Raw genomic sequence first — 18,477 nt, 5'->3', positions numbered from 1 at the left:
ATCACAGTCGCCCGAAAACAACGGCATATTTGTGGTTCTCAAATCAAAGGTTCGAATCAAATGAGACATGGGTGACATCCACGAAGATGGTCCCCGAAGATCCCGGTGTTTGCACCGCCATCGATTGGTAATCTTGAAGCAGCGAAGCGGTATTAAAGGCTCCCCCTTCGTCTTGTTGGCTTTCCAGAAACTCTTTTAATTCCCAACGCTACATACTTACGTACATTATCTCCAAAATGGGTGTGACCGAGAACAAGACCGTTGTCCTGGCATCTGGCGTCAAGATATTCTATCGAGAGCAAAACCAAGTCCCGAATTCTCCTATAATTCTACTACTCCATGGCTTCCCATCCTCCTCACACCAATACCGCAATTTGATCCCTCTTCTCGGAGCCAAATATCGCGTGGTAGCCCCAGATCTTCCCGGATTTGGATTCACCGAAACACCATCGACCTTCAATTACACCTTTGACAACCTGGCAACCACCATGGCCGAGTTTCTTGACAAACTCTCCATTACCAAATTCTCCATGTACATCTTCGACTACGGCGCACCGACCGGCTTGAGACTCGCTCTCCAGCGACCAGACTCGATCCAAGCCATCATCTCACAGAACGGAAACGCCTATACCGAGGGCTTCGGCGATGTCTGGGGTCCTATCCAAGACCTCTGGGCTAGCAACAACGCACCCGAAAACCGCGCCAAGGTTGCGCAGGCTATGCTTACTCTGGAGATGACCAAGTTCCAGTACGAGAATGGCTCTCCGGATATCAGCCGCATTGCACCAGAGTCGTATTATCTTGACTACGCTTTGATGGAGCGGCCAGGAAATAAGGAAGTTCAGTTGGACTTGTTCATGGATTACCAGAACAATGTGGCTCTTTATGAAGATTTCCATGCCTACTTCCGAAAGTCGAGCGTCCCTCTTCTTGCTATTTGGGGCAAAAACGATGTGTTCTTCATTCCGCCAGGGGCTGAAGCGTTTAAAAAAGATCTGCCACATGCTGATGTCAAATTGATTGATGCGGGGCACTTTGCCGTCGAGACGGATTTTGAGCATATTGCGAAGGAGATCTTGATCTTCTTGGGGAAAAATTCTTTGTGACGGTAGATTCAAGAAAATCGAGTTTATCACTAGGGCATTCGAAAGGGAGGCTAGAAGTTACTAGCGATATTTGAGAACGTCATCTTGGCTAGGACTCCTAGGCACACTAATAGGCGTCTGTGAGGATCCTATATATAATTGATCGATAACCACTAATATATCAGTTATTAAAAGATTAATAAAAGGACAAAATAGATGAGAAAGAATCAAAAACACGATAAAACAAAACAAAAAACGGCAGTTCCAGGAGACAGTAAATTAGAACATGGCGAGTGGATTTGTCGCATTCGCTGGCCTCGCTTGTTGGATATCCCAATGCTCAACGATGCAAGTACCATCCATTCGATACATGTCCGCAAGAGCGAGCGGCTCTGGGTCATCTTCAACCTTCAAATAGACCAGACCAGTATCATCGCCAAAGCTTGAAAACAGAATCGTGGAGGTGACATATGGGATGATTTGATTCAGCCTTGCAATAATAAAGTCGCGGTCTTGCAGATCGTCAGGATCGTGTTCAACGATGTTGGAATCGACATAAGTTTCGAAAGCCTTGGACACATTTTTTTCGCCGTACAAAACTTCGATGAAGTGCGCGAATATCTTTTTCTGGACGCTCTCGTCGACTTTGCGGCCTGGACAATATGCTGTCGTCGGATAAAACGGAAGGTTCTTGCTGTCGGTAGGGTCGAGTGCGGAGTCGACGACGTCTCGGGGAATTTTAGGACTTCCTTCTAATGCCAAGGCCAATGGAAGCAGAGAGTAGAGCATATAATGAGTGAAATGCATCTTGAATGGAGGTGATTCGATAGAAACGATTAATCTTGGGAATAGTTTTGTCGAAGTGAGCATCAAAATGACAGGGGCCGGTTACGCTATATATTCATTCTAATGAGACTTCAATTCTAAACTAGGGTTGACTATGGATGTAAAAAGTGCCTTCAAGGTTTTAAATAGGAGACTTGGAATGTACGGCTGTTATTGCCGGCTTTGCACCTAGCTCCTGGCGCCAACATATTTGTTCCAACGTCGTATCAGTGAAATGCCAATGATTTGCATTTTTTGTTACTATTGGTGGCAGCGACCTCATCCTTATTTTTCCTTATTGCCTTTCTAGGCGATCCTATCCCATGGGAGTCTTGGCAGTCAGGTACGCTGCCCATGCCAAGACTGATTGAGTGGGATATGTGGGGAAGAATGTATGAATTCTCGTTGGTATCTGAACGGGCAGACTTACTAGATTCGAAATACAAGGCTTATAAAACATAACCCATGCCTATCCCATGATTTCGTAGAATCTAGATTGTTTGAACAAAAGATGTCCGAGCTCACCCCACCGTATCTTACTCGACCCGCAAACCTATTGGCTCAAGGATGTTGAGCTGACATCACCAAACGTTGCAGTACTCGAAAAAACTTAAATATGTCCGATTGCCCTCAAACCTGGAGGTACCCAAGGATTGGCAGTATCTACAGAAAAGAAAAAAGTTCCGCTCATACCACCAATGTCAGCGAACACTCTCCCATCTACCGTGCGCGCTCTGCTGCAAGCCGACCCTACTTCTACAGCCGTCACGCTCGTTGAGCGCCCTCTGCCAACACCAGATTTTGCAAAGGGCGAGCATCTGATCCGTGTTTATGCTGCGTCCCCATGCGCGGGAGAACTCCTATGGCCTACTTTCGTTGACACTCCTGGGAAGGAGATCATTACCTGCGACGATGTTGCAGGGGTGGTAGCGAGCGCCCCCGAAGGCTCTCCATTCAAAGTAGGGGATGAAGTATATGCTCGCACGAGCTACTATCGCCCTGGGTGTGCTCGTGACTACGCAATTGTTACTACGGACGAATTAGCCGCACGTCCCCGCAAGCTAAGCTGGGCGGAGTCTGCAGCTGTGCCTCTTTCAGCAGAAAGTGCGTGGCAGGCTCTATTTAAGCATGCTGGGGTGGGCGAGTTTGATAGCCCGAACTGGAAGGGCAAACGTATCCTGGTGACTGGGGCTTCAGGAGGTGTTGGGACCTGGGTCGTCCAAATTGCAAGTCTCATAGGCGCGGAAGTGGTCGGTACTTGCGGACCAGCCAACATGGACCATGTCCGGGCTCTAGGAGCTACGGAAGTGCTAAACTATCGCTCAACCAAGATCTCTGAATGGGGCCAGAGCGAAGTGAACAAGGTCGACGTCGTCATTGACTGTATTGGCGGGGATTCACTTGAAGACGCCTGGTGGTGTCTTCGTGAAAACGGCATAATTATTAGTATAAACCAGCCGCCAGAGAACAGACGACCAACAGAATTGGCCGTATCTGGCGTGAAAGATCTTTTCTTCATCATGGAGCCATCTGGTGTGGAACTAGCGGAGATCACACAGTTGATTGACAAGGGAAAATGCCGGCCGGTTGTTGACAGTGTCTGGCCCTTGGAGCAGTTTCAAAATGCGTACAAACGTCTAGATAGTGGCCACGCCCGCGGTAAAGTCATTTTTGATATGTTGTTGAACACTCAAAAATGAGAGGTCGGTTGGTACCTTAATCAGGCTAATGGACACTGCTCCTTCCGATTATGTTGACTGGATTCTATATTTTGACCCCAAGTCCTAAATTAATGTCAAATAACTTGTCACTTTGTTTATTTAGTACCTACTTTTGGGTAAACAATTAGTCTTTATCGTGCTCTTTTCCGTGATCTGGATGGTCCATTTCTTTTTGCATGAGCAAATTGATAGTCAAATAAACCTTTTTGATATATAAAACATGCGAATACATATATGCGAATGCCAATTGTGCCAATTCTCATTAAGGAATGAAAATATTATGAGTATCAAGCAGCAGCTCAACTTGCCCGCCTAGATGAAGTGGGGGGCATTGAGGAAGAGTCCCGCGAGACAACCAGCAACAGTGCCGGCGATGGGAATAGTCAGGATCCAGCCCAGAAGCAGGAGACCAACGCGCTGGAAGTTGACGGCCTTGTGGGTACCGTTGCAGAGACCAACACCGACGGTGGCACCGGTGATGCACATTGAGGTGGAAACGGGCAGGGCGTACTGCGAGAAGATAAGCACGGTGATGGCGGCGCCCAGCTCCATACTGGATCCACGGCTAGGCGAGTGATAGGTGATCTTGTTGCCCATGACTAAATTAAGGAAAGTTAGCACCCTAGTATTAAAGGTGAAGTAAAGTAGTTGTAGCTTACCTTTCATAATATTGTAACCATAAGTGATCAGACCAATGGAAATGCACAAAGCCAAGACAGCGAGCTGCCAGATCGGGACTACTGCCTCCTCACCGGAAGGTTTACCGGTCGACCAGGCAGCGTAGATGGCGGCCCAGGGACCAACCGAGTTACCAATGTCGTTGGCACCGTGGGCAAAGGAGGCAGTGCAAGCGGTGAGAATCTGGATGAAGGAGTAGGTGTGCTCGACTTCGTTGGGATACTTCTTGGCATTTGCGTACACACGCCTCATGCGCTTGCCTTCCGGGGTGCCAGCGACACCGCTCTGAGCAGTGTGGATGTCATAGTGGGCACCATAGAGGAGACCGACGGTGACAATAGCAGGGATGCGCTTGATAACGGCCAAAATGTTGCGGGGTTCGTAGATCTCACCGGCGCCCACGGGGTTGTCGTGGAGGAAGCGCATCGCCCAAGCCAGAGGACCACGACCCTTCATGAGCTTCGCATGGTGCTTTGCCTCCGAGTGAGCCATGATTTCCTTGTAGGTGAGCTGGGGCTCCTCCGACACAACAGGCCCCTTCTCCTTGTCCTCGGCCGGAGCGGAGGTCAGGGCATCCTTATTAATGGATTCCTGGGAGAGATTTGACACTTCGGCCTCCTCGTCGTCTTGCATAACAGCGTAGTTCGGGACTTTGGCCGTCTCAGCGCCGACAACGGCAGGCCGAGTGAGGAGCAACGGACCCTTGATGAACATCCACCACTTGACAGAGTGGTCCTTCTGGATCACTCGGGCGTGGACAAAAGGAACGAAGAAAATGGCGGACAGGATGGCAACGCCACCACCACAGCTCACGGTCACTGCGGCAATATACCAGGCGGGTTTTTCCTTGAGATTGAGGTTGGGAGAGCCTTTGTAGACAACAGATAGAGTGCAAACAGTGGCAGCGACGAGAAACCAGAAGGGAGAACTGTAGACGGCCCATGGGACAGGGTTCTTGCGAATGTGCACAACGACCTTGATGAGCGTGAAGATGATGGATGCAAAGCCAGCGGCGATGATCGGAGCCATTCCCAGACCCGCGAAGACAGCACCCAGACCTTTGCCCCCGTTCCAGCCCCACTGAACCTGAGAGGCACCAGCGGTCGCGACACCGACACCAGCAACGGCCGAGATGAGTGAGTAGCTCGACGAGACGTGAACCGAATGTCTACTGCACCACATCACCCAAGACGATGCACCAGCCAAGGCGCAGGTGAAGGCCAGCATCTGTACACCAGCGTTGTCCTTGAAAGCTTCGAGGGGAATGATACCATCCTTGATCGTGGCTGCCGTTCGGGAGCCGACAGTGACCGCACCGAGGAATTCAAAGATGGTCCCAAGGATCATTGCCTGTCTGTACGAGATGGATCTCGACGACACACTGGTCGCCCAGGAATTTGCCACATCGTCTTGCTCCCAGTCAGTACGCGATATGAAGGCGGTTCAACCGGTATTATCACTCACTTGCGCCGTTGTTGAATGCATCGAGCATGGCAAACAAGGTGCCAATGGCAAAGATATAGTCATACTGATGGAGGTACATGTTGGCGGCGAACAAAAGACTCCGATTATCGACCACAATGATAACACTGGACAGTACAGCTTTCAGCGGGAGGAACGAGAAACAGGCTGGCCTTTATGTGCGATCCCAGTCATGAAAACAGACAATGGGCTGGCGCCAGTCACGCCCCATCTCCCGGGTAATTTCACCCAGTCCATCCAGTTTTCCAGTTTCAAGGCCATTATCGTTCGAGAAGGGCAACACGTGCGATCGTGAGTAGCAATACAGACCTCGCCGCCATCAATCGCAGAGAGCTTGGCAGGCATCTAGCCACAAAATCAGCCAGTAATTGTGAAGGGACATGTCGGTTCCGGGCACAACCACGCCATGAATGGCAAATCAAGACGACAGAGTCTGGTTTCCTCGGCTGACACAAAGTGAAGTTGGCGACCTTGGCAAAGCTGGGCGTTGGCGGACTTTATACGGTGGCCAAGAGGCCTGAGGGGCTCGGCGGCTCGGCATGGCTGCGGCTGCAGGGACCATCGGCCCCTATGAGTCCATCAACTGTACCCACGTGGGGGTCAGATAGGCTCGCAGGAATGCATCTTGGGATGTTCGATTCTAGAACCCGCGGAATTGTGTTTCTTGGCGGGTTGGCGGAAGTCTGCACGTGGAGGTGGACATAGACAGGAAGACGGGAAACGCTGCGAAGTCGGCCACCCCGAGTGACATGCATCTCGATCGATCAGGAGAATTCTTTCTGTCCAGTGATTCCCAGAATTTGGGTCTGCTCGCGTGCCGATTGTACTTCCAGTGCCATGAGAGATATGCAATGCAGGCGCACGGCAAACAGTGCAAACAGGATCACGTGCCCAACGCCGTGCCTGAGTGGTCTACTCTTCACCTCTGGCATCACAAACTCGACGAGGACCTTAGGGAACTATTTAGGGAACTACAATTAGTTGATGAAACCGAGGAGCACCGGTTGAAGTGATTGAGCAGTATGAGGGATCATCTGTGCCATTTCTACACTGAGATAGAGTAGGAATAAGATACATCGAGCATCGGCTTTGAAGAACGACGGGCGTTCCTTGGACGATATTGCCCTGCTTAGAATTTGCATTGCACTCATACAACTTCAAGACACCAGGACTATCCCCGACCAACTGGACAAACACAGTGTACCAGACAATGTTGAAGGGAAACCACAGAATCGACAGCCAAAAGAAAGTGAAATCAACAACAGGAAAGTCGTGGCCGGATAAAAAAGCCAAAAAGTGGCAAAGGAAATCCCTAGGTAGGCAGTCTGTACAGGATAGAACACTGTGATTGCGGAATGGAGATATATTCCTAATTCCCTAAAGACCCCCAAACTCCAATTTGCACCGTCGCTTTCATTCCGCTGGCGATGGCAGTCTACCACCACATTTCTTTCCCGAATATCCCACAGATAGATGATATACATAGAATTGTAAAAATCCGCACCCAAGCCAGACCAACAGTTGAGAGAACGAGACCGATTTATTTCTTCTGCGACTGGCTCTGCACGGGAGCGTCGGGGACCTTGACGTCGGAGAAATCTTCTTGGCCAACGGCGCGGAGGGTGTAGGTGTCTGTTTGCGTAGGATTCGAGTCAGCGCGATGGTTCTAGAAAGGCAGACGGTGGTGCGGGTGGGGATAGATAGGGTCGTTCTGTCCCTGGGCATCACTCAGGTAGACAAGAACAATGCCCTGAACCCAAGGGAAAGGGTCCAAGACGCATGGCTCAGCTTACGTACAGATACCTGCCACACAAACAACCAGCCCAAGACCCGTCACGGCGTTCTTGAACAGATAGGGCCGCCGGGCACGCAGCAGCGCCGCTCCGGCGCGGTAGTCCTTGCCGTAGTAGGTGGAGTTAAAGCTGGATGGAGAGAGTGGTCAGCAATGGACTATTATATGTCATCAATCGTAGAGCTGTCCACATACATTCCAGAAGCCATGGCGGGCGGAAGTGTTGCGTTGCGGTTGGGAAGAAGAAACGCGGAAGAAGGAAGAGGGAGAAAATGTCTTGGCGCCGGAGCTCGACTTGCCCCGAACTTCCTTTCATCACGGACCGACAGACACAACACTCGACGGAGAATAGAATCCCCTCACCCTTCGTAGTCCGCTCTGCTCTCGGTCGTTCTGTACGACGACTACGCGGCGACTGCCTAGATTGGATTTCTCTCATCCTCGTCTGGGGTGTGTCGCGCGACACGATTACTCCAGGGCCAAGCAAGCCATCTCGTGTCAACGTGACAAGGTCTTCAATTGTGCTCGAGTCTACTTTGGTAGTTTCAAGTGCCATCGTCGCTGCCATCGGGCTCTCATCTACCTCCCTGTCGGGTCCTTTCTCCCATACTTCCCGGGACCAATCCGATTCGCTTCGACTCGACATCCCCGACGCCCTCGACCACCGTACCTTTCCCTTCCCTTTTGCTCCCGGACCCAGCCAACGATGGTCGAGGCAACAGACCATGTCGCCGATCAGGTCGCCCAGCTCAACGCCGCGCGCACCCTCGTCCTCGGCGACGCCGCCCTATACCCACAGATCGTGAACGGTGTCCTCCCTATCATCGGGGCCCACGCGCGGGTCGAGCTGCGACGATGGGGCGCCGAGTTCCTGGCCGAAGCCTTCGCCAGCCCCTTACTGTCTGCTGCGCAGAAGGAGCCGATGGCGACGACTGTGTTGCAGACAATTCGGGAGCTGAGCGAGGTGCCGGACCAGGATGCTGCCGTGATGAAGGGGTTGGTACAGGCTGTGGCCAGTTTGTATCCGCCTCTCTTTAGACATATGTGAGTTTGCCATCCGACAATTGGGCGTGAGAGATTATTTTGGTAGAAGCAATATACTGATGCATATGGTGATAGTGTCAAGCACCCGCAGGACAGCACGGCGTGGGAGGACATGAATGCAATTAAGCACGAAATCCTCCGCAGAATGGACTCGTTTCCATATTCGATCAAAATTTCCTGCGTCAAGTTCTTGCAACGCGTCGTGCAGGTTCAGACACCAGGTCCAATCGCGGATCCAAGAGTACGTGCGCGCGGAAGATATTATTGTAAACGATTCTCTGACCTTTGTACTAGCGACCCGAACAAAATGAGACATCGCTGGCGATTGTCCCTCGCAATCACGCTCTGCTATCGATTCCGAACCTAGAGGCCGAATCGTCAGGTCTGCTCGATCGACTGCTAGGCGTTTTCCAAGAAGAAGCTAGGTATGTGGATACAGAATGGTGTACCGCAGCAGCTACTAATTCTCTTGTCAGTGACACGCTTCTTGTCAATGCGACCTTGAACTGTCTTGCTTCCCTTATTCGCGCGCGTCAGTCGATCTCCAACAAAATCATCAATGCAGTCCTGGATTTCTATCCAACACAGCACGTCCGTCCGCCATATACACCAACCGTGCGTGTCAATGTCAAATCGATGGAGCGAACTGCACGAGCACTAATCATGAACGTTGTGAAGAGGTACGCAGACCCAAATCCCTAGCGGAGAACCTCTACTAATAAATACCAGGAACCCAAATCACCCTCTTACGGGTAGGATGCAGATGTACGTTGAACGTCTCATGCAGTCTCGACTTGAGACGACAGACGATGCTTCACGGAAGCGTGGATTCCCCAGTGAACCGACCGACGGCCTTGATAACGCCAAGCGGGTCCGTCTTGATGCGATGACTCCTCCCTTGCTCAAGATTCCGCCGCTGCCTCCGGGCCCGCTCAGCTATGCGCAGCTCTTCACTCTAACCGAGGATGTTGGGCTGTCTTCCTTCGATGTGAAGCAAATCCCCGCCGACCTGGTTGTCAAGATTGCAATCCCTCTTCTTGCACACGTCAATCCGTCGACACTTACGCAAGCAGTTGATGTATGTGTTTTCCTTACCTATGCTCTGCCATCGCTAAAAAGTAATATCAGGCCATCCGAGCACGCCTTCAACAAGTAACCAAGCAACAAAACCTGCAACGACAACAACAAGCAGCCATCGGAGCAGACGAAGATGACGACTACGAGCCCGAATACCAACCTATGGACGTAAACGACAACGTCTCCCAAGAAGCCAGCGCCGTCGCTGCAGAGGTAGCAGAGCTCCAACCGGACCTCGTCTCTCTCGGCCCCTTCGTCCTACCCCAACCACCCCCTCTAACGGAAGAAGAAGCCGGCGAAATCGGCCGCAGCGCCGTCGCCCGAGTATTCGGCATGTTGAATATGTCCGAAACATCACCGGCGAGCGCTAAGGGCAAGACACAACAGCTCGGTTTTGCGCGGCTGGCAGGTAGCACGTTCGACCGCGATGCATGGGTTGTGCTTCTCACCCGCCTCGCCACGCGCGCACCCGCCGGCTTAGAGGGAGACGACAGCAAAGCCAAGGGGGCCAGCTCGCGGCGCCAGACGGCCATCTCAGACTCAATTCGCGAAACGCTATACAGGTATATCCTCGAGGACTTCCGCGCGCGGCTGAATATCGGAATCACATGGTTGAACGAGGAGTGGTACAATGACCGCGTTCAAATGAAGGCTGCTGCAGAGAGCCGGAACAATGAGCAAGGAGAGGAAGAAGAATCCCCGCCTACCGTGCCATTGCACTATGACACATGGGTTATCCGCCTCCTCGATGGTATTCTGCCGTATCTCGATTCAAGGGATATCAAGGTCCTCGTCCGGTTTCTCAGCGAGATTCCCGACATTACGATCCCCGTCACGCAGCGCGTGGCTAGTCTAGCCCGGGATCCAGAACGGGTTAATCTTTGCGTTCAGGCATTAATGTAAGTCTGCCCGTGCCTTTTTTGGGTTAGATCTCTGTTCTAAGAAAACTTATTGATAACGTCGACAGGTACCTGGTGATGTTCCGTCCTCCCGCGCGAGAAATATGTCTGAACACGCTCGAGGATGTCTACCAAACTTGTAAGCTCCCTCCTTCCACCCCCCTTTTCGATTGTTACCGTCCATCTGACAAGTTTGATAATAGACGAGGAATCCCGCCCTGCTGCTGGGAAGGTTCTGACGAGGTGGCGACCGGAGAAGATGCAGACTTTGACTGCGCAGTCGGCGGAGACTAATGGTGATGGTGCTGCTCCTGCTGCTGCGGCTCCCGCATAGTCTGAGATGCAATGTAGTCTGGTACCACGTGCACTCGGGATAGATGAGCAGCTGGCATCTTTTGTACGTTTATATGAGGAAGCATTTATTTGTATACGGATATATCATACTTTCTGGATCTCCTTCATTTCTTTAATGGCTTTGTGAATATATGGATGTACCACTTCAATTAAGCCCTTAGTCTGCGTAGCCCTACGAGTCTTGATACTTGAAACGTGGAACTTCTCGCGATGCTTTATGGAAATAGAATTGAGTTACAGAAGGAGCTAACCGCTCTACTGCCTACTGATGTTCCTAGGAGTCTAGGCAAAATAAAGTTCTCCTATATCGCTACTCACTTTCACCCTCCTTTCGAACTTCCTAGTGACAAACTCGATTTTCTTAGATCTACCATAGAAATTGAATAACCCCTTACCTTCACGTTCTATAATTTGTACGCCAAAATGGGCATCGATATCTAAACCTTCGTTAGCACTCGCTATCGTAAAACAAGTAGCGGAAGTTTCATTCCTATCATCGTAGGCAGTATCTAACATCTTTGACCACCTTTGATCCTAGGGTCAATATCCTTTTCTATTTGTGCAAACCCGTTTACATGTCCCGCCTTATGTCCCGAACGGGTTGCCGCTACGTGTCTTAGGCCTAAATGGCACCAGTGTCTCGAAATAGTAAGTTATATTCCTAGGCAACGTCACTTATCCGCCTCATTAGGAATGAATCAAGCTAGTGTGACAAAACGCTCAGCGGGCCTGTTCAATAGGCAAGGCAAGACAGTGTTCATTAGGAAAGACTTGACACACTTCACCGGGTATAGGTGAAGAAAACGTTCTCTCTGTCAGTGAGATCAAGAAAGGCTGCCCTTTCTCGCTCACGATCCACGTCCTCGTCCGTCCAGCCGTTTTCAGCAATGAGTCTATCTAGCTCAGCTTTCTTCTGCCTGTTCCACCGTACGTTGATATACGCCATTATGGCACAGCAGGACATCATCACCACAGTCAAAACAACGATGGCCGCCTTGCCTGGGATGTAGCCAGGAGCATCCTTGGGCAGGAAGATATAGGTACCGACAACGGAACCAGCGCCAAAAGTGAACAAAGTAAAGGCGTTGACAGTGACCTTTTTGGTGTGACCACCTACGTTGCTCGCGTTCCAGGCGTAGCAGAGCGGAAATCCGGGAGCAGAGAGGTTCTGGAACAGCTGCGCAAATTGAAGCACACCCTTCTGGCCGGAGTATTGCATGGTTGTCATAATGATCATGCCAATGAGCGTAGGAAGCGTGAAAAGCAGGGTTAGTGTCATGCGGTCGTGGATCCGATCGGAAAGCCAGCCGACAGCGACGACAGCAACACCACCGATAGCGGAACGAGGCATATCTAGCAGTAGGGACTGACGAGAGGTCCAGCCAAAACTCTTCGTGATGATGTTGCTAAAGGCAGAATTACCGCCATTCGGGACGCCAAGGCACATGATGATGACAAACATGAGCCAGGTTCGAATATCTTTGAATGTCTCGAAAATCTGATATTTCTTAATGTGTTTATTGCGAGTGCCCGCTTGGTCCAAACGGACGCGCTCGAGAGCCGCGATCTTCTCCTGATCAGATAGGAAACGAGCGCTGATGGGGGAGTCGGGAAGGAAAAGAATAACGATTATTCCATTGAGTATTGCGAGTGCCCCTAGGATGATGTATAGGAGCTTCCACGGCTGGATGGAGCCGTTGTAGAAGGTGACTCCGTATGCGACACCCCCTCCTACAACAGATGTGCTGAGGTTGCCGGCGTAGAACCAGCCGATGCGAGAGGCGCGCTCGTTCTGCTTGTACCACATCGTGACAATAAGTATAAGACTGGGAGAGACGCACGCCTCGAGCACACCAAGAAAAAAACGCAGGGCGTAGAAGGCCGAGAAATCGTTGCATACAGCGTGGAGCATGACAAGAACACCCCATAAGGTGATATGGCAACCCAGGTATTTGGCGATTGGGAACTTTTGCCCTATGTATTGAGTAGGGAACATCCATATGATGAATCCCATGTAGAACGCCTGAGCGACATCGTTGTACCAAATGCCAGTGACTGGAAAGCCCATTATAGATGCGTAGGAAAGGATGTTCTTGTCCAAGAATTGGGTGAAGTAGACAAAGACGAGAATGGGCATGATGTGAAGGTCCTAGAGACAATTGTTACTAAAGCCGCCAAATTTCTGATTGAAATAACCAACAATTTTCCGCCGCAGGCGGAGATAGTACTTTTCGTCGAACTGGTGAGCATGAATACCCGCCAGCCTGAGTGCATCATCGCCATCTGAAGAGCTAGCGTCCTCCTTAAAAGGGGGAACACCAGTCATGCCAACCTCAGCGCTGTCTATATGAGGCGATCTTCTCTTCTCATCATCAATGGCGATCCCGGAAGCGGATGTCACTTCAGTCATGGTAGGCAATCAGAAGCAGATGAGTGATGCTTCTAACAAGGGAATCCACTAGCCTTATATATATATTTGGCTTCGAGGTACTTAAGGATCACGGTACTTTGCTTTTACTTCATCCCGTACTTTCCGTTTGCGCTGCGGCACTTTTGAGATAGGCACAATATACCACCAATCGACGCTGAGATGCGTTATCATCGCGGGGAGAAGGCAGTACGATGCCGATGTACGGCTCAGGAGATACGCAAGCGGATATTCGGACCCTATCATAAAGAAGACCAGGCCCTGGGAGAGAGGGGTAGGGGGATGGGATCAATTATCGTAGTAACTTCTAGTATTGTCGAAGATAAGCCTACCATAATAGATACTACCTCCCCTATCTGAATCCCCGCGTACTATGCCCCTTGGTACTATACTCGAACCCTGATTGGGCCGCCATCGACTAGCGTGCGTGCTCCCGTCCCGGGGTCTTGATAGGTAGTCCGCTAGCCTCGCTAAGAGAGATCCCTAAGCTCTGCAGTCATCCAAGGATTGTCCCACCTTCCGGATTCGGATACCTATCGGTTGCTAGCGTTGGGAAACACCCATTTGAAAGGCCTAGGAAACAAAGGTGAGAGACCGTCTAGTACCAACAGTAGTCCTAATGGCTTCGTTCCCAGGCATAGAAGCGGAAGGTGCGATTGTAGCACGGGGCAGACTGCGTTGTCTCAAGCGAGCAGAGGATAGATCAACTCGTCTACTAGGGGGCTGCAGGGCAATATGAGAGGACGAACGCACGAACAGTGCAGTTTGATCCGTCTTTAGCTCTAAAGTAGTGTGGATATTTGCAAACAAAGAGATAAATGAGATGTGCTGAAACCCCGACCCAAACCCACGTTTGGCGACGTCTACGGAGGATGAGATCGGGAATCCGGTGTAGCATACCCTTATAGCAACCTCAACTTCCTGCGGGCTGGCAAGTCCAGCTGGTCGAGAGTTTGGTGTTACCTTGTCCATCCCACTTGCTCACACTAGGATATGGGCAAAGTGCTGTTTTTTATCAGCATATTAATCTTTCTCAAGTGGCGACAGCGTGGTATTAAAGAAATCACATACTTCTCTGTGACTGTATTGGACCTGCAATGTCATCATCTTTATACTTAGTGCCGACGAACGTGTCGGGGGCCTTGCCCTTCTCGACCCAATCGACTAGTGCCAGCAGTACGTTGTGCTCTGGATTGAGTTTACTCTGGTCCAGAGGCGCCGACTGGCCAATGTTCCAAGCCCCAGGACCAGTCGAACAGTGGTGCATCCCAGGAATGAAGAACAGGCGATAGAAGGAGTTCATCTCATTTCGTGTGAACTCGCCAGACTGCTGGGCCCCAGTGTAGTACTCCATAGACAGCATCGAAGTTACCGTCTCATCATTGCGGCCGTGGTAGGCAATGATCTTGCCACCGCGCTTATGGAATGCAGTAAGATTTGTCTCTCCGGCGTTGACACGCCCGGGATTAATCTTCATGGCGAAGTCCATGTCCGTCTCGTTGAAATCTAGAGCATTCCAGGTGCTGTCGTTGTAGACTGCGCCCCTCCAGAAATCCTAGCACAACCTCTGTTAGTGGAATTCCTATTTAAGAAGGTCCTCTAAAGCATTACCTCAAGAATCGTGTAGCTCAACTGAGGTTTACCGTCCACTTGGTTGTCTGAGAAAACGTCGGTGTTTGAGCCGAGCTCGAAGGGAGGATACACAATTTGGCCTGCCGTGTCCGCGATGGGAAGGTATGCAGCTCTCACAGAGTTAACCTGATCTGGGTTCAGACACATGGACTCATTCAATATGCCCGTTCCACAGGCAAGAATCTCGGGATCGAATCTGAAGCGAGTGGGGTCGTCTATTATGCCGTCTGTGACGCCGTCCAGCGGGTCAAGTATCTTGATCTGTTGCTCGACAATGGCCGGCCACTGCTCGGGCCTCACATAACTGGATGAGTTGATGTAAGGCCAGCCAATCCGTCTCGCCATGATTCCTTTTGACGAAACAATATGTAACCAGTCAATACCGGGAGAGCCGTTCAGAACACCGTCAAAGTCTTCGGGATACAAGTGAGCGTTCTGGAAACCCTGTCGACCACCGGTGCTACAGCCCTGATAATAGTTCTTCTGGGCCTTCCTGCCATAGTATTGCTCCACAATCTGCTTGCCGACCATGGCCTCGACGTGGATGCTCCGATAGCCAAAGTCATTTATGACCTCCGGGTGGTTCAGGAAGAAGTCGAAGCCGGTTTGGCCATCATGACCGGCATTGGTTCCCAAGGCAGCAAAACCAAGCTGTGCACCATTGCCCATAGTCAGATAATCTATACAGCCTCCTTCTCCACCAGTTCCAGTGGCAAGAAAACGCCCATTCCACTCATATGGCAGCCACGCATCCAGACGGACGGTGCTCGTAGCACTAGTGGATACATTGACCATGACCCGACAAATATCGTTGGTGATGTTGACTTTGTAAGTTGGACCGCCGCATGAGTCGACCGTATTCGGTAGGGCAAGGACTTCGCCCTTGGTGTGATGCGAGGCCGCGACTGAAGTTGCGTTCTCAATGTGGAACCTGGCTTTGGAACAGGCTCGACGCGAATCTGCCTCCACCAGGCCCAAGACCGAGGTTGCAAGGAGAACGATGTTGGCGAACACCCAAGATACCATTGTGACTACCAAAAGCTGCAATATTGGTAGACTGATTGATCGAAGCTGTTGAGCTTGACTTCGCTTCCACTCGATCTCTACTTATACACATCTCTGATCTCGGTCTCGGTATCCGACGCCGGTAGGAAGCTGGTTGGATATGGAATTGACTGCGGGGTGCCATGCGGGGAAATGCCCATAGACCCAACTCACATCTTCTCATCTGGGGAAGCAAGATGTGGTGCTCCGTGATCGACTATCCAAATCAAGACAAGAATATCGCTGGTACCCGAGGAACACATGCTTTCAAGAGACCTGCTAGGCTTTTGATGGATTGATTGAGTTCCCAGTAGGTACTGTAGCGGGAGACATGTGTCCTTGATCTAACGGAAACTTCCTTCCATTGCAAAGCTGACTTAAGAGTCACAGACCAACAAAATTTCAATCGACTTGTAATGTTAGAGAGTTTTTCAGACAATGGTGGGAAGAGCCCAGGTACCCATGGGGCTCTCTACGGCTGTTTTGCTTTCTCTGGGCGGCATGCAGCGATGCCCAGAAGCTAGTATGCTCTCTCCTAGCCATGCTATCCGATCGGGTAGGCCCCATGTCCGCCCTCGGAGCGCGGCGCCGACGACCGAACCCAGAAACTACCCCACACAGCCACCAGGGCCTGTCTGAGCGTCGAATCATTGAACGTTACTGAAACTAGGACCTAGAAGATATCCGTAGAATCATTTTCTTAAAAATTTGCGAATGTCAACCGTGCCATCAAACTATTAGGTTGCTTCGCACTTTGCTAGCATTGCAAGCAACAATACCTTCTGTCAAGGATGATGTTAGCATACAGCATTCTGGCCCCCTTCTTAAACTCATTTCTGTTACTGTCCGAGTCAAAGTTGATGTTGTGGATGATGATGTTGATGACTAACGAAAGTGGGTTACGCGACAACGACCGATAACGTCACAAATAGGATCGCCAGTCTAGTATTCTTGTTCAGATGCAGTTCCATCACAAACTTGAGAAATTTTTCTCGAAAACATAAGGCTAATCTCTCGGAATGCAGTCAGGAGGCAAGGGACCAGATCCCGAAGTAGGACCTTTCACACCCTCCCTGGAAGCAAAGGCGCTAACAAGATTGTCAGCTATTGTCTAAAAGTGAGAAACATCACCTCAGCAAGTACGGAACGCTGCGGCGTGGAGGGTTATTCGGTCAAAAATCCAAGGTACTTAGAAAATAGTCTATAACGACGCGTGCTAACCAACAACCCCAAGGAACGGACGTACTTTGACTCCGGCGATTTCGCTCTTTCCGCTGCTGATCGCGTGACCGACAACGGTGCTATTAAAACAGGCCGAGCGCATCCCCGTCGGGACAGTATTTCGCACCCTTATGCCCCTATTCCAGCTACTTGTAACGTTGACAAGGATGCCAACGAAGATTCGAATAGGCAGAGTGCGAGTCCCGAAAGGAGTCCTCTCCTTCAGCAAACAAATATCGAAGATGAACCCACAAAAAAGGAAGGACAGGACAATTTTATATTTCACCAAAATTGAGACCAAGTTATCGAACTGCAATTGAAAGAAAAAGCAGCGGAATGGCATGAAAATGCGTTATTGGAGATTGGGAATCTGAAGAAGTTGTTGGGGGAAAAGTACTTGTGCTCCTCAAAGACACTATGCAATACAAAAACATTGGAGAAAGGTCGCATTTTAACAACAGTCAGTGGTAGCAACATCCAGAGTGGATTGAATTATCTCCGTCTGATCCGGTGACTGCTGAACCAAGGCTGGGTTCTTAACAACCGTGAAGCTGCTTGGGAAACTGAACAAGGGAGTTCAAAGACAAAAATGTCTTGCCAGCACATTAAAACAGAAATTGGAAGTGCAGGCAATATGGCAGTCTGCTGCTAGCGAATCAATGTAAGGTTAATTAGACACTTTTAACGCTGATCATGATGATCAGCAACAGATTTGTTATGGCTTTTGACTTCCTCCGACTGGGATTTAGAATCTAATTCACCACTCTCGGTATTAGGCCCTTCACGATAGACTTTGAGACTGTCATATCTATGATTTCCTTGATTTATTTCGGACTTTGCAGAAGTCGACTTGGACAGTTCTGGTGAAGACAGTATTTGTCAGCACATAGTAATTTAGCTTCGTCCGCGGGATGAACATTTACCTTCCTTCTGGTTTGCGTCCTTTCTGCTCAGATCAGCTTGGGACAATTTTCCGCGGCCTTTCGTTTTTGGCTTGTGACGCGTCGACTCCTCTTCAAATAGCAAGACCTTACTTCGAGAGAACGCCATGTTGCGTCGAAGATAAGGATTTATAAATAAGCATGTTTGTGCATGTCGTTTACCAATCACTTGGGGAAATCTTTGCATCATGAAAGTGAAAAAGTGTCGGAAAATTACTATCCAGGAAAAAAAATTGGCACTTTGTCCATTTAAA

At 50.2% G+C, this 18,477-nt stretch overlaps 8 protein-coding genes across 8 annotated transcripts; 4 read left to right on the top strand and 4 right to left on the bottom strand.

Moving 5' to 3' along the window:
* Positions 1 to 236: 236 nt before the first annotated feature.
* Positions 237 to 1,841, top strand: N7474_002914 (alpha/beta fold hydrolase; the record flags this gene model as incomplete). The annotated part of the gene is made up of 2 exons (XM_057194329.1): positions 237 to 1,040; positions 1,605 to 1,841. 2 exons carry the CDS (start codon positions 237 to 239, stop codon positions 1,839 to 1,841), a joined length of 1,041 nt encoding a protein of 346 aa, XP_057055684.1.
* A 767-nt stretch (positions 1,842 to 2,608) lies between these two features.
* On the top strand, positions 2,609 to 3,610 carry N7474_002913 (NADP-dependent oxidoreductase; the record flags this gene model as incomplete). The annotated part of the gene is made up of 1 exon (XM_057194328.1): positions 2,609 to 3,610. The coding sequence occupies one exon, from the start codon at positions 2,609 to 2,611 to the stop codon at positions 3,608 to 3,610; it is 1,002 nt and encodes a 333-aa protein (XP_057055683.1).
* Positions 3,611 to 3,943: 333 nt separating this feature from the next.
* N7474_002912 (inorganic phosphate transporter) lies at positions 3,944 to 5,852 on the bottom strand (the record flags this gene model as incomplete). Its single annotated transcript, XM_057194327.1, has 3 exons — positions 3,944 to 4,230; positions 4,291 to 5,718; positions 5,774 to 5,852. The coding sequence occupies 3 exons, from the start codon at positions 5,850 to 5,852 to the stop codon at positions 3,944 to 3,946; spliced, it is 1,794 nt and encodes a 597-aa protein (XP_057055682.1).
* A 1,479-nt stretch (positions 5,853 to 7,331) lies between these two features.
* N7474_002911 (uncharacterized protein) lies at positions 7,332 to 7,792 on the bottom strand (the record flags this gene model as incomplete). The annotated part of the gene is made up of 3 exons (XM_057194326.1): positions 7,332 to 7,423; positions 7,589 to 7,713; positions 7,779 to 7,792. 3 exons carry the CDS (start codon positions 7,790 to 7,792, stop codon positions 7,332 to 7,334), a joined length of 231 nt encoding a protein of 76 aa, XP_057055681.1.
* Positions 7,793 to 8,289: 497 nt separating this feature from the next.
* On the top strand, positions 8,290 to 10,937 carry N7474_002910 (RNA-processing protein PTA1; the record flags this gene model as incomplete). Its single annotated transcript, XM_057194325.1, has 8 exons — positions 8,290 to 8,627; positions 8,703 to 8,868; positions 8,922 to 9,052; positions 9,104 to 9,307; positions 9,357 to 9,705; positions 9,756 to 10,603; positions 10,672 to 10,742; positions 10,807 to 10,937. 8 exons carry the CDS (start codon positions 8,290 to 8,292, stop codon positions 10,935 to 10,937), a joined length of 2,238 nt encoding a protein of 745 aa, XP_057055680.1.
* Positions 10,938 to 11,738: 801 nt separating this feature from the next.
* On the bottom strand, positions 11,739 to 13,367 carry N7474_002909 (MFS general substrate transporter; the record flags this gene model as incomplete). The annotated part of the gene is made up of 2 exons (XM_057194324.1): positions 11,739 to 13,106; positions 13,158 to 13,367. The coding sequence occupies 2 exons, from the start codon at positions 13,365 to 13,367 to the stop codon at positions 11,739 to 11,741; spliced, it is 1,578 nt and encodes a 525-aa protein (XP_057055679.1).
* A 1,081-nt stretch (positions 13,368 to 14,448) lies between these two features.
* N7474_002908 (uncharacterized protein) lies at positions 14,449 to 16,043 on the bottom strand (the record flags this gene model as incomplete). Its single annotated transcript, XM_057194323.1, has 2 exons — positions 14,449 to 14,940; positions 14,997 to 16,043. 2 exons carry the CDS (start codon positions 16,041 to 16,043, stop codon positions 14,449 to 14,451), a joined length of 1,539 nt encoding a protein of 512 aa, XP_057055678.1.
* Positions 16,044 to 17,165: 1,122 nt separating this feature from the next.
* N7474_002907 (uncharacterized protein) lies at positions 17,166 to 17,577 on the top strand (the record flags this gene model as incomplete). Its single annotated transcript, XM_057194322.1, has 2 exons — positions 17,166 to 17,246; positions 17,296 to 17,577. Coding segments are annotated over 2 exons (363 nt in total), but the record flags the coding sequence as incomplete, so codon positions are not given.
* Positions 17,578 to 18,477: the final 900 nt, after the last annotated feature.

This window comes from Penicillium riverlandense (assembly GCF_028828495.1).
Source record: "Penicillium riverlandense strain IBT 135883 chromosome Unknown utg000002l_segment0_segment0, whole genome shotgun sequence".
In the NCBI taxonomy this organism is placed as follows: domain Eukaryota; kingdom Fungi; phylum Ascomycota; class Eurotiomycetes; order Eurotiales; family Aspergillaceae; genus Penicillium; species Penicillium riverlandense.
Note: the sequence above shows the minus strand (reverse complement) of the source record. Positions and strands in the feature narration are given on the sequence as shown.